Source organism: Artemia franciscana, unplaced genomic scaffold (genome assembly GCF_032884065.1).
Source record: "Artemia franciscana unplaced genomic scaffold, ASM3288406v1 PGA_scaffold_64, whole genome shotgun sequence".
NCBI lineage: Eukaryota > Metazoa > Arthropoda > Branchiopoda > Anostraca > Artemiidae > Artemia > Artemia franciscana.
In genome coordinates this window covers 322011-335752 of record NW_027062702.1, presented here as the reverse complement: position 1 = coordinate 335752, position 13742 = coordinate 322011, and the positions used below count along the sequence as shown (strand labels likewise).

At 33.0% G+C, this 13742-nt stretch overlaps 1 protein-coding gene and 1 long non-coding RNA gene across 8 annotated transcripts in view; one reads left to right on the top strand and one right to left on the bottom strand.

Moving 5' to 3' along the window:
- The window catches only part of LOC136042099 (uncharacterized), a 118108-nt gene that overhangs the window by 10569 nt on the left and 93797 nt on the right, over window positions 1-13742 (bottom strand). For 5 of the 7 annotated variants that reach the window (XR_010621165.1, XR_010621166.1, XR_010621168.1 and 2 more), the window contains 2 exons: window positions 3710-4040; window positions 2456-2709 (listed from right to left, as the gene is read on the bottom strand). Coding sequence is in view for 1 of the 7 variants with exons in the window: in XM_065726997.1 (XP_065583069.1) it covers window positions 3710-4071 (362 nt within the window). In the remaining 6 variants the exon portion in view is untranslated. Of the gene's footprint in view, window positions 1-2455; window positions 2710-3709; window positions 5807-10351; window positions 10690-13742 lie in introns of those variants that run through there. The other 2 variants (XR_010621170.1, XM_065726997.1) reach the window with 2 other exon arrangements.
- LOC136042101 (uncharacterized) lies at window positions 6552-10856 on the top strand. The gene is made up of 3 exons (XR_010621171.1): window positions 6552-6657; window positions 8315-8442; window positions 10677-10856. It is a non-coding gene; the product is annotated as an uncharacterized LOC136042101 (long non-coding RNA).

Below are 13742 nucleotides of genomic sequence, written 5' to 3'. Positions count from 1 at the left end.
TCTTGCTGATCATTATAATTGTTTGTTTTTTTTAATTCCTTCTGTTTAAAGCATTTTAGAGAGATTCTAAGCCATCCCTGGGCATATTGCTGCCACAAACAATTTTGCTCAAATGAGCTGGTGGAAAACAGATAGAACATAAAATTTTTCTTTAATTATTATTATTTCAAGACTAGAATATCTCAAAACTAAGCATTGATATTGCTGATTAAGTCTTAAGTAAATAGAATCCCTGATGGAGTTTTGTTGATACCTGTCTTAAAATTAATTTGTCTAAATAAAATAAACGTTGTTTATGGGACAACAGTGAAAATGACAGAAAATATGATTTGAGTTTTTTTTCAATATTTACTTTTTTCAAATAATTTTTGTTCTCTGGTCACATATGTGTTCCTTCCTAAAGTGGCTAGCACTCTAGTTTGAGAATCCTTTGTCCAAGGGGCGCATGTTGAATTCCTGGCATCAGCAGTTTATTTGGTTTGGGACAGGGGCAGTGATGTGACTCTCTAAGCTCAGCCAGAATTGGCCCAACTTTCAAAGGGTACCTAGAGAAATCTGGGAACAGTAAGCAGGAAGGGCATGCAAAAGCATAGAATGGCTGGCACCTAGCTTCCTATTGTACTTCCTGGCTAAGGGAACACCTGGTCCTTTACTGGCCTACTGACTTAGCCATAGAAGCTTTCTTTTAAACCCATTATATATATGTACAAAGGAAGCAATGCCTGTACAGGGGTCTTCCTTTCCAATGAATTGTTGATGTGTAGACAAGAGTGTGGGTCATGAGAAATGGCTGGTGAATGTAATGGGGGGTGAGTGTTTTGCAAGGTCTAAAAATTTAGAGCATTGCTCAGGTTGGCAACTGAGCACAAAAGTAAAATTTGTGGATGGTTTTCCTTTGTGACTGTTATACTTATATAATGTCAAGTATTTTCAAGTTGATCTTCATTGTTTTGTTTTTATTGCCATGGTCCTAGGACTTTAGTGTAGTAAAACCTTTTTATGTCCATCCATTTTCTTTAAACAGACATGAGTTCTATGTTTCCTAGCTTCAATAAATTTATATGCAAAAATTTATTTATTTTTAACAATTAATTTATATGCAAATTAGGTCAAAACTTGCAAATGGAACTATGATATGACTAATTAATTTGTAAGGAATGTATATCAATTTAAAGATTAAAAAAACAATCATGCAGAAAACAACTCGAGAAATAAATAAAAGTATCCCTTCACTACGATTTAATGACTTGTCACAAATGTAGGTCACTCTTAAGATTGAAATGAACAAAGCTGCAATTATGAATCTTTTTCTTTAAAGAAACTGAAGGGGGAAACCCCGAAGCTTTGACAAATTCAATCTGACTTTTGGGCTCTTTTCAATGGGAACTTTCTTTGGATTTTTTCCAACCAAGTAAAAACAGCAGAGACAGCATAAGGTATAAGTGACTTGCTAACATTTAGAAAAAGCTAAATGCAACCTGATCTGAATAAGGATGCTATTGTACAGTATCAAAGAGAAGCCGACAGGTATATCCAAAATGCAGTAAAGGCATATTACAAAGATCAAGAACAGGTTCATAGAATTCCATTGCTGTGGTAAAGAAACAAGAAAATTACAAAAATTAAGGTAAAAAAGAACTGAGAAGAAGATTAATAAGAAACTATGAAAATTGCAAGTACAGTACTAAGTGCATACAGCAAGTAATATTAGCAAATTAAGATCATAGATGCACTTTTTTTCTCTCTTGCTTGCTAAACTGACTTATCCATCTAGCAACAGTTGTGCACCAGGTTCTTTGGATGATTCGTCTGCCCAGGGAAACTCCATAGAGGATTAAATAATTACTGTCTAGGATAATTTTATTTTGGAAGGAAAACCTTTGAATATCTCTGTCTAGAAAACTGTAAGTCCTGTCACCTCTTCTATTGAACTATAAGAGGGTCAAGTAGGTGTCAATGATCAACTTAATACTTTCTTAGGGTCTGTAGAACCAAGGGAGTCCACATGTTCTTCTGGATGACTACTTTTTTGATAGGTAATAATTCCAGGGACTGATAGCCCATCCTTCATTTGTCCAAATCTAAGGTGACCTCTCTAAGGACTGATGGCCTGGACTAGGTGACCTTTCTGTGAGCTGATAACCTAACCTGGGGAACCAGTCCATAGAGAGGATTTAGAGAATAGGCAATCACTCTATAGACTGATCACCCACATTCCAAACTAGGTCTTCAGTCCATAGAGAGATCACCCAGATTTTAAGAATAGGCCATCAACCATTAGAAAAATGGCCTGTCAAGAGAGTGGTTACCCAAAAAAACTTGTGGACCCCACTGTCTAGAGCTGAAATATTTCTATTTTCCAGCTTCATTCATCCCTGTCATACAGGATTCTCCAAAAAACTGGTGACCCAGCTTTAGCTATATATCCTATGTAAACCTAAAAGCAACAACTTGCCTGCTTTCTTCGCTTACTCAGTAGATACGCTGCAATAGCCTTCTTCTGGATTTGGCTTAATGCTTTCATTGCTTCAGTTTGAAAATCTGATTTGAAAAATCTTGTCCGATTTGACGCAGCAGTGGGAACTATGGAATAGAGCTTGTCGCAGCGACGCAAAAGTCTACGTTTCAGTGTGAACACTCCATCCGATTCTGTCGTACGTCTCTTCCGACAGACAAAAAATCGTGTCGGGATTGACGCAGCAGTGTGAACTAAGGGTAATACTTTTTTAAACTGTAGAAGTGCACAAGAGCATAGTAATAAATGTGTAGCCTATTTACCTACAAATTACAAAGATGAAGATTTGGAGAGATTTTTTCACAAAAGAAGAAGCTTGATTTAAAAAATAAATATATTTTTAACAAAAAGCAACTGACATCAATGAAATCACACAAAAAAACTCATGGAGAATAAATAATGTCAGTCTTATATTTAACCAATAAGGAGGTAGCATATCTACTTATGGGGTAGGGGTAATAAAGAGGTAGCATGAGCATATCTACTTATGTAGCATCACACCTTAATTCAAGAATTTTATTTCCGAGTAATACTTTTTTTTAACTGTAGAAGTGCACAAGAGCATAGTAATAAATGTGTAGCCTGTTTACCTACAAATTACAAAGATGAAGATTTGGAGAGATTTTTTCACAAAAGAAGAAGCTTGATTTTAAAAATAAATATATTTTTAACAGAAAGCAACTGACATCAATGAAATCACACAAAAAAACTCATGGAGAATAAATAATGTCAGCCTTATATTTAACCAATAAGGAGGTAGCACAAAAGAGTATTCCTAAATTTAGAAAAGCCAGTGTTATGGCCTTAAGTTCTACTGAATTAACAGGAATTGCCTTTTCAGAACTAAGGCCAGAGAAAAAGAAACTAATAATAAAAAATTAAGGTAAAATGTTGTTTTGTCAAAATTTTTAACTGTAGAAGTGCACAAGAGCATAGTAATAAATGTGTAGCCTATTTACCTACAAATTACAAATATGAAGATTTGGAGAGATTTTGTATTTTGACAGTTAGTTAGTAACCTTAGCTCATGTCTCTGGGGGTGTTTTAAATTGCAGTTAATCTTCAGCTTCTAGGATATCTGTGCTTTTTTACTATATGGAAAATTTTGTTCTCAAACAATACAAAACAAACCACAATATTGATTAAATCCAGTGATATCACTTTAGTTATATGCCTAAATAAGATGGAAATTACCTCACGAAATTTGGACTTGCTTGGGATGCTTCATCTGTATCAATTTTTTTGGAAGAGTTCTGTGATGCTTCTTCAGCTTCTGGGGACAGGCTGACTGTTGCTATTTCGTCTATGTTGCTACTTCCACTAGATGCCTGTACATAATTAGTTATGCCAGCTCTTGGCTTGCGGAATTTAAGTTGGTCTGAGCAAAATGCATCAATAGCAAGGAAATGTGGCCAGGCAATAGGTTTTATTTCCCCACCTTTGGCTCCTGAAGGCTTTTTAAGGCTCCGCTTGTGGCGGCAATAGGTTTCCCTCAGCTTCTTCCACTGCTCTTCACATGAGTGAGCTAAAAGACAACTAAATATTAGCAAGGTCATGGTGGTTCTGTGCTGAAGATAGAAGCTTTTAGAATAAATAAAATAAACCTAAATATGAAACTAGGAAATATAGAAATCCTGTCTGTTTACAGGAAATGGAAAAACATATGTAGGTTTTATTACACTAAAGCCATAGGGCCATAGCAATTAAAACAAAACAATGAAGATTAACTTATAAAAAATGTTATTATATAAACATAAAAGTCACAAAGAAAACAAATCACAAATTTTACTTTCATGCTCATCTGCCAACCTGAGCAATTGCCCTAAATTTTTAAACCTTGTAAAACATTCACCCCCTTTACATTCACCAGCCATCTCTCATGCACTTCTCATGAAGTGCAATAGGAAGCTATGGGCCAGCCATTCTATACTTTTGCATGCCCTTCCTGCTTACTGTCCCCAGATTTCATCTTCCAGACCTTCCTGGGACATACAGACAATCAGCAATATTAATACAACATGTAAAAAGAACAACAGTCCATATTTTTCACAAAAGAAGAAGCTTGATTTAAAAAATAAATATATTTTTATCAGAAGGCAAGTGACGTCAATGAAATCACACAAAAAAAACTCATGGAGAATAAATAATGTCAGCCTTATATTTAACCAATAAGGAGGTAGCACAAAAGAGTATTCCTAAATTTAGAAAAGCCAGTGTTATGGCCTTAAGTTCTACTGAATTAACAGGAATTGCCTTTTCAGAACTAAGGCCAGAGAAAAAAAAACTAATAATAAAAAATTAAGGTAAAATGTAGTTTTGTCACAATTTCAATAGATATAGACCTATCATGTAGGCAAATTTCAGGCCATCTAAAGGGAGAAGCAGTGGATGTGGGTAGTTCAAAATACATTCCTGGGGCATACTTTAGCCTGTAGTCACATCCCTGAAAGTCTCATTTTCCAACTTTGAAAAAAAATTAAAAAAAAACATTGATATGGCTCAAAATTCTACTCAAATAGCAGGAATTGCATTTTCAGAACTAAAAGCAGAAAAAAAGCAACTAGTAAATGAAAATTTAGGAAAATGATGTTTTGTCAAAATTTCAGTAGGTAATAGACATGTCATGTAGGCAAATTTCAGGGCCCTCTAGAGGGAGAAGGAGTAGAGGTGGGTACTTTAAAATACTTTCTCAAGACATACTTTAGCCACTAGACCCGTCCCAGAAAGATTCATCTTTTTAACCTAAACCTAACAGGTCCATTAACTAAAATTTTACCGAAACTAGGCCTGTTTAGGCCAGCATATGGTGTGCCAAATGTTAGAAACATAATGCAAAGAGTATGCACTGGGTATGCCAAATGTTACAAATAATCTATTTCTATATCAAGTGTGTGTCTGTGGTAGACTTGTCTACCATTCAGAAAAGGGGTATGTGCAAATAATTACTAGTGAGGTAGCCTAGTATGCCAAGTAGGCTACTAGACAAGCCAAAATAAAACACTTGGAATATGGTACCTAAAATCATATGGCTTTGTACTGGTTCCCAGTGAGGTCCACAAGTTTTTCTGGATTATCACTCATTTAACAGGTCACCACTCCAGGGACTGAAGGCCCGTTCTTGAAATCTGGGTGATCTTTTTGTGGAGTAATGGCCCATTCAGAGCCATCACTCTTCAGACTGATCACTCAGATTCAAGAATGGATCATCAGTCTATAGAGAGGTCAGCCAGATTTCAAGAATAGGTCATAACTCTATCAAGAGATCATTCAGATTTCAAGAATAGGCTATCAGTCCCTGGAGTGACGACCTCTCAAATGAGTGGTCACCCATAAAGACCTCTGGACCCCTCTGCTGGTTTCCCCTGCTTTGAAGGAATGAGTGAGCAATAGTTGCTTCTTTTGCAGATATTATAGCATCTGATATATGGTCTAAAGTGCAACCACACAACAAAAGTAGTGTTCAACTCATCTGTAAACTCACCACCAAAGTGAGGGCACATAACAGTCATAGCATAACTAATTTCTTTGAATATATTTTCTATGCATATTCTATCTTTGTGTTTTCCTTGAGAAGCCTGGAATAAGACAGGCTTCTCTCGGACTAGAGAAATGAGAATGTCTTCAGCTTCAACATTCCACATTTCTCAATATGTTTAAAAGTTTTGCTCTGAAACTCTTTCCCTATTGGTCAACTTTACGAAAAAAGTTAACTAAAGTTTAACTTTCATATTTGGTGTCGTAAAGTTGTAAAGAAGTTTAACGAAGCAACTTCACGAAGCTTACCCACCACTTTATGGACTTTATGAACGTCGTCTGAGCCGTGCTTTACTCTTTATTCTATACGACGCAGAAATTGAGCAGTTTCGATTTGTTTGTTGTTTTTACAGCAAATTAGGTGAACGTTTCTTTATTTCTTAAGAAAAGAAATTGTGGTTTTTAATGACCTCAACAAACTGCGTAGGAAAATCCTTATTATACTAGTCATGTTGTGAAAGCTTATTACTTTTTAGAGGAGGTCACTGCCCGTAATTAACAAATATATAAGGTGGCAGGAAAATATTAAAAAGGGATCAGTCTCAGCTACCTTGATCAAGGATAGAAAACTAAATCTTAAAGAATAGGTGCTTTATGTGAAGTTTTATGTAAGTACTGAAATAAAATCATTTTTTTTTAAAATCGTCTTTGTTTATGAACCCAGGCACCAGGTACACTTCCTACAGTCTCTATGTTCGCTCCCAAGGAGATCTGCATGATTAGGGAAATCAGAGCATTACTAGAATGATTCAGTCATTGAGAACATCTGGGCTAGTTGACAGTATACTTCAGTCCTAATTCCTTTCCCATTTAGCTCTCTCGACATCACTTTCACTAATAAACAAATTATTGTTTATCCATCGTTTTTGCTGATGAGCCCAGGTACCAGGTACAGTTCCTATGGTCTCTAGGTACGCTCCCAGGGGAATATAAATGATTAGGGAGATCCGAGCATTACTAGAATGATTCAGTCATTGAGAATATCTTGGTGAACAGTATACTTCTGTCCTAACTCCTCTCTCATTGAGCTCCCACGACATCACTATTTTAAATATCTCTTGTTTTATACCAATACTTATCCTCCAACATTCAAAGATGACTCACAGCAACATCCATTATACATTATAACACACCCCCTCAATTATAAACAAACCTCCGAGATATTTTTCGGGCCTGACGTGCAAAATGATATTCTGCTTGGATGGTAATAAAAACAATAGATAAGTAAAAGCAATTCCCATCTCTACAAAGTACAAAAATAGCTTTTGAACGAAAGCTTGCTGTTGAAAAAAAAATAATCTTTTTAGCTTTCAAGACAAAACTAATGTGAAAAACCATTAAACCAGATTGAAAGAATTTTATTTCTAGGAATTCCCTAAACTTGAGGAATTCTAAAATGTGTTCTACAATGCAATGGGTGGAGGAAGACGTGACAATTATGTTTCAAATTCCACTATTTACTTCTAGAATTGAAGTGCTTAAAGAAATATTTTTGAGCCTTTTGTGCAATAAAGATGTTATTCTGCTTAAGTGTTATTCTGTGTATAAGTGAAAACACGTTTATGTCAGATTATCAGAAAGAATTGATATTATATTGTCTTATGTTATTTCAAAAGACCCCAAGCATAATTCTCGTGACCTCTAGGAGCTCATTAAAAAGAGTCCAAAGCATAAAGAACTAAAAATTATATCAAAATCTATCCCCTTGATTTAAAGTTGCCAGGGTAAGAAAAAAACTGATATAACAGGATCCACCTATCTAAAATATGATGGAACAGAGAATCAGTCTCAATTTTACTATGCCTTGCCTTGCAACATTAAATTCTTTCTACACTCTTCCCCCCATAATACTTTCCACATTGTTCTATATTTTTTCACATCTAACCTTGTTTTTTCGGCTTTATATATATTACAAAATCAAGCAAAGGGCTTTGAGTTATTGATTCCAAACAATTTCCTTTTCTTTATACTCCTCATAAACATGTTTTTTACATGGCCAGGCACCTCTTTTTCGATTAGAAATTAATTTTTAATTTAGAAGATGATTAGAAAATTCTATATGATAATGATATATATTCAGAATATGACGAATAACGATAACAAAAATTAATAATGTCACGTATTCAAATACAAAACATACCCTTGTTTTATTTGCATATCAACAAGTCTTTTAAGTTTACGCTGATCGGAAAATAATATTTCTAGCTTTCAAGACAAAATTAACGTATGAAACCTTTAAACCAGATTTTAAAAATTTATTTCTAGGATTTCCAAAACCTTGAAGAATGATGTAATCTGATCTGCAATGGGAATGAAGGAATACCACACATTTCGGTTTTATCTTTTACTAATTATTCAGAGAGCGACTGGAGACAATTTATCGAGCCTGACATGTAAGAAAGATGAAATTCTGCTTAGATGGCAATGAAACATCATAGATAAGTGAAAGCAATTGCTGTCTCTAAAAAGTAGAGAGATAAATTTTGAACGAAAGCTTGCCGTTGAACGACAAATAATATTGCTAGCTTTCAAGACAAAATTTATGTTAAAAATCTTTAAACCAGATTAACAAAAAAAACTTTATTTCTAGGATTTTCCCAAACATGAAGAATTCTATTATTTGTTCTACAATGCATTGGGTGAAGGAAAACGTGACCAACATGTTTCATATTCTACTATTTATTTCCAGAATTGAAGTGCTGGGAGAAATTTTTTCGGGCCTGACGTGCACAAAATATGTTATTCTGCTTCTATGGTAATGAAACACCATAGATAAATAAAAACGATTGCTATCTCTACAAAGTAGAAAAATAGTTGTTTTTTTAGCTGAACTGAATTATATAAACTAGCCCTCAAGTCCGGAGAGTTTACAGATCAACAAATTCTCACAAAATATACTATCATAGTTACAAATTTGAAGTGGTTGCAGAATTAAAAAAAATTTATCGGGGCTGACGTGCACACATGATTTTATTCTGCTTAGATGGTAATGAAGCATCATATATAAGCAAAAGAAATTGCCGTAAAAACAGAGTACAAAATAGCTTTTGAACAAAAGCTTGCTGTTGAAGGAAAAATAATATTTCTAGTTTTAAAAACAAAATTAACGTAAAAAACCTCTAAACCAGATTAAAAAAAAAACTTTCTAGGATGTTACTAGGATATCCTTAAACTTGAGAAATTCAATAATTTGTTCTACAATGCAATGGATGAAGGAAGACGTGACAAACATGTTTCATATTCTACTATTTATTTCCAGAATTGTAGTGCGTGGAGAAATGTTTTTAGGCCCGATGTGCAAAAAAGATGTTATTCTGCTTAGATGGTAATGAAACATCATAGACAAGTAGAAGCAATTGCCATGTCTAAAAATTAGAAAAATAACTTTTTTTTACTGAACTGATTTGTATAAACTAACCCACAAATGTGGATAGCTTACAGATCAATAAATTCCCACAAAATATTCTTTCGTGGTTTCCTGACTTAAATGTAATATTTTGTAGTTTTTTTGCGTTTAAATACAAAAATATGAAGTGTCAAAGTGTCAAGGTTAAATTATTATATTCCGTTTAAGGAGAACAGTCCGGAGTTACCATTCCGACGAACTTATTCCATTTTACCCTTCCTGCTTGTTTAAGCACGTTTATCAGTCAGATTATCAGTAAGAACTGAAATAAAATTATTGTTTATTATATTGCATTTTGAAAACAAATTAAAACTAATCTGGCGCAAAGGTTAATAAGATATAAAAGATATATAAATGAGTAAGTTAAATCGTCACATGATTTTTCAATTTTTACTTTAAGTTATACAATTTTTCTAATAAAAGGCAAACATTAGGGTCAAACCCAATTAGGTTCAGAAACGAAAAAAATACTATTTAGGAAGAAAAACCATAATTCCTGTATAGTTAAATAAAAATTCTAAATTCCACTTTATGAGCTGTAAAAACTAAAATAGGTTAATTCAAATAACTGCATATATTAGTTCCGTGGTCCGATAAAAGTATTTCAGTTCTGAAAACAAAATAGCCTGATTACATGGGTGATGCGTAGACAGTTGTTTACGTTATACCTCATTGGATAATAGGTAAACATTTGTAAACAAATGTAAGCCTCGACACACTCCAAAACCATTGACAAGCGACAAGAGATTGTATAATTATAAGGTCACCAACAGGCGTGTTAATTAACCTATTTGGCATCCCTTGGTTCATACAAAATAAATTCAAAAAATAAAATAGTTAAATAAATTATAAAAATGGCGTTAAAATAACAAATAAAATAAAGAACAAAAACTCACGGAAATGACCTGCAATGAAGACCAAATAGTAAAATGAATACTTTGTATTTGAAACCTCCTACAATGTAACTGAATAGTATTTGATAATTTCTTATCTCCCTGACAAATATCCTTGATCTTTCCAATGTCAAAGAGTATAAAATTACAAATGTTTCCACTGATAAACCTATACTAAGAAATAAAACATTGTATATATACGCCTCTGTTTTAATCTGTACTCTTCATCAAACTTGTTAGCGTCACATTTAACTTGTAAAGTCAGTTTTAGTACCGAGCCCTATTTTGAAACAAAACAAATTAAATACGCAATTCTTTCTTTTTTTAGGTACCGTTATTCCTGTTTGGACAGGACCCAACTATTCTTCATTTGGCAAAGACAAATACCTCCAATCGAGAGACAAAATCCAACAATTAATGAAAGAAATTAAGCCAAACAGTGGATATACATATACAGGATATATTTATATGGATATATTTGGATAATAAATATATGGGATATATTTGATTCGGAATGCTTTGTGATTTTTACTATGTCTAGGAATCTGGACGCAATTACATTGCGTCATCTGGAAGTTCAAGAGTTTATTTTAATAAATCAGTTCTAATATCTAATGCAACCGATATAGCTGAAATCATGTCCCAAAATACCTTAGACAACTAACCTTAGAAAAAGTTACATGTTAATTTGTTACTAGGCAAGGTCAAATCCGTGTTGAATAGACTAATTGTAAAAAAAAAAAGATCAAACCGTTGCATTTCGAAAACAAATTAAAACTAATTTGGCGCAAAGGGTAATAAAATATAAAAGATATATAGATAAATGGGTTAAAAAGTCAATTTTAACCCATTTATTTATAATGGGTTAACTTTGCTATGGTCCCATTTGCTTTGCGTCCCATAACTGATTTGTATAAACTAACCCACAAATGTTGATAGCTTACAGATCAACAAATTCCCAAAAAATATTTTTTCGTGGTTTCCTGACTTAAATGTAATATTTTGCAGTTTTTTGGCGTTTAAATACAAAAATATGAAGTGTCAAAGTGTCAAGGTTAAATTATTATATTCTGTTTAAGGAGAACAGTCCGGAGTTACCATTCAGACGAACTTATTCCATTTTACCCTTCCTACTTGTTTAAGCACGTTTATCAGTCAGATTATCAGTAAGAACTGAAATAAAATTATTGTTTATTATATTGCATTTTGAAAACAAATAAAAACTAATCTTGCGCAAAGGTTAATAAGATATAAAAGATATATAAAAGAGTAGATTAAATCGTCACCAGATTTTTCAATTTTTACTTTGAGTTATTCAATTTTTCTAATAAAAGGCAACATTAGGGTCAAAACCAATTAGGTTCAGAAACGAAAAAAATACTATTTAGGAAGAAAAACCATAATTCCTGTATAGTTAAATAAAAATTCTAAATTCCACTTTATGAGCTGTAAAAACTAAAATAGGTTAATTCAAATAGCTGCATATATTAGTTCCGTCGTCCAATAAAACTATTTCAGTTCTGAAAACAAAATAGCCTGATTACATGGGTGATGCGTAGACAGTTGTTTACGTTATTCCTCATTGGATAATACGTAAACATTTGTAAACAAATGTAAACCTCGACACACTCCAAAACCATCGACAAGCGACAAGAGAATATATAATTATAAGGTCACCAACAGGCGTGTTAATTAACCTATTTGGCATCTCTTGGTTCATACAAAATAAATTCAAAAAATAAAATAGTTAAATAAATTATAAAAATGGCGTTAAAATAACAAATAAAATAAAGAACAAAGACTCACGGAAATGACCTGCAATGAAGACCAAATAGTAAAATGAATGCTTTGTATTTGAAACCTCCTACAATGTAACTGAATAGTATTTGATAATTTCTTATCTCCCTGACAAATATCCTTGATCTTTCCAATGTCAAAGAGTATAAAATTACAAATGTTTCCACTGATAAACCTATACTAAGAAATAAAACATTGTATATACACGCCTCTGTTTTAATCTCTACTCTTCATCAAACTTGTTAGCGTCACATTTAACTTGTAAAGTCAGTTTTAGTACCGAGCCCTATTTTGAAACCAAACAAATTAAATACGCAATTCTTTCTTTTTTTTTAGGTACCGTTGTTCCTGTTTGGACAGGACCCAACTATTCTTCATTTGGCAACGACAAATACCTCCAATCGAGAGACAAAATCCAACAATTAATGAAAGAAATTAAGCCAAACAGTGGATATACACATACAGGATATATGTATATGGATATATTTGGATAATAAATATACAGGATATATTTGATTCGGAATGCGTTGTGATTTTTAATATGTCTAGGAATCTGGACGCAATTACATTACGTCATCTGGAAGTTCAAGAGTTTATTTTGATAAATCAGTTCTAATATTTAATGCAACCGATATAGCTGAAATCGTGTCCCAAAATACCTTAGACAACTAACCTTAGAAAAAGTTACATATTAACTTGTTACTAGGCAAGGTCAAATCCGTGTTGAATAGACTAATCGTAAAAAAAAAGCTCAAACCGTTGCATTTCGAAAACAAATTAAAACTAATTTGGCGCAAACGGTAATAAGATATAAAAGATATAAAAATAAATGGGTTAAAAAGTCAATTTTAACCCATTTATTTATAATGGGTTAACTTTGCTATGGTCCCATTTGCTTTGCGTCCCATAACTTTGCTATGGGAAGAAAAATCATAATTCCTGTATAATTACAGAATACTAAATTCGAACATATGAGCTTTAAATCGGTTAATTCAAATAACTACATACATTAGTTCCTTGGTCCAATAAAAGAAATTCAGTTCTGAAAACGAAATAGGCTTATTGAATGAGTAATAAGTAAAAACTTGCTACTACTCTAATAAATTATAAGAAACTGGCGTGAAATAAACTTAAAATAAAGAACTAAGACAAACAGAAACGAAATGCAATAAAGACTAAATAGTAGCAGGTATACATTGTATTTGAAACCTCCTACATTGTAACTGAATTGTATTGGATAATTTAGCTTATCCATCCAGAAATATACATACTATTAGAAAAGGTGTAAAGTCCAGTTGTGACATACATTCCTGCAGTTCTCCGTGTAGAATTCAAAACAAAATTCTTTATTTATTTCCCTTTCAAGAATTTATGAAAAAGCAATGCATAAAAGACTATGAGAATATATGTGTAAAAGACATTTAATGAAATGTGAATTTTTATAAGAGACGCACTTTGGTTTCAGGACAGCTAATTCAACTGTGCATGCTCTGGAGGACCTGATGGATAATGTAAATAATGAACTAGATAAAAGGAATTTTGTATGTCAATTTTTATAGATTTTATAAAAAGCTTTTGATCCAGTAGATTTTTGCAA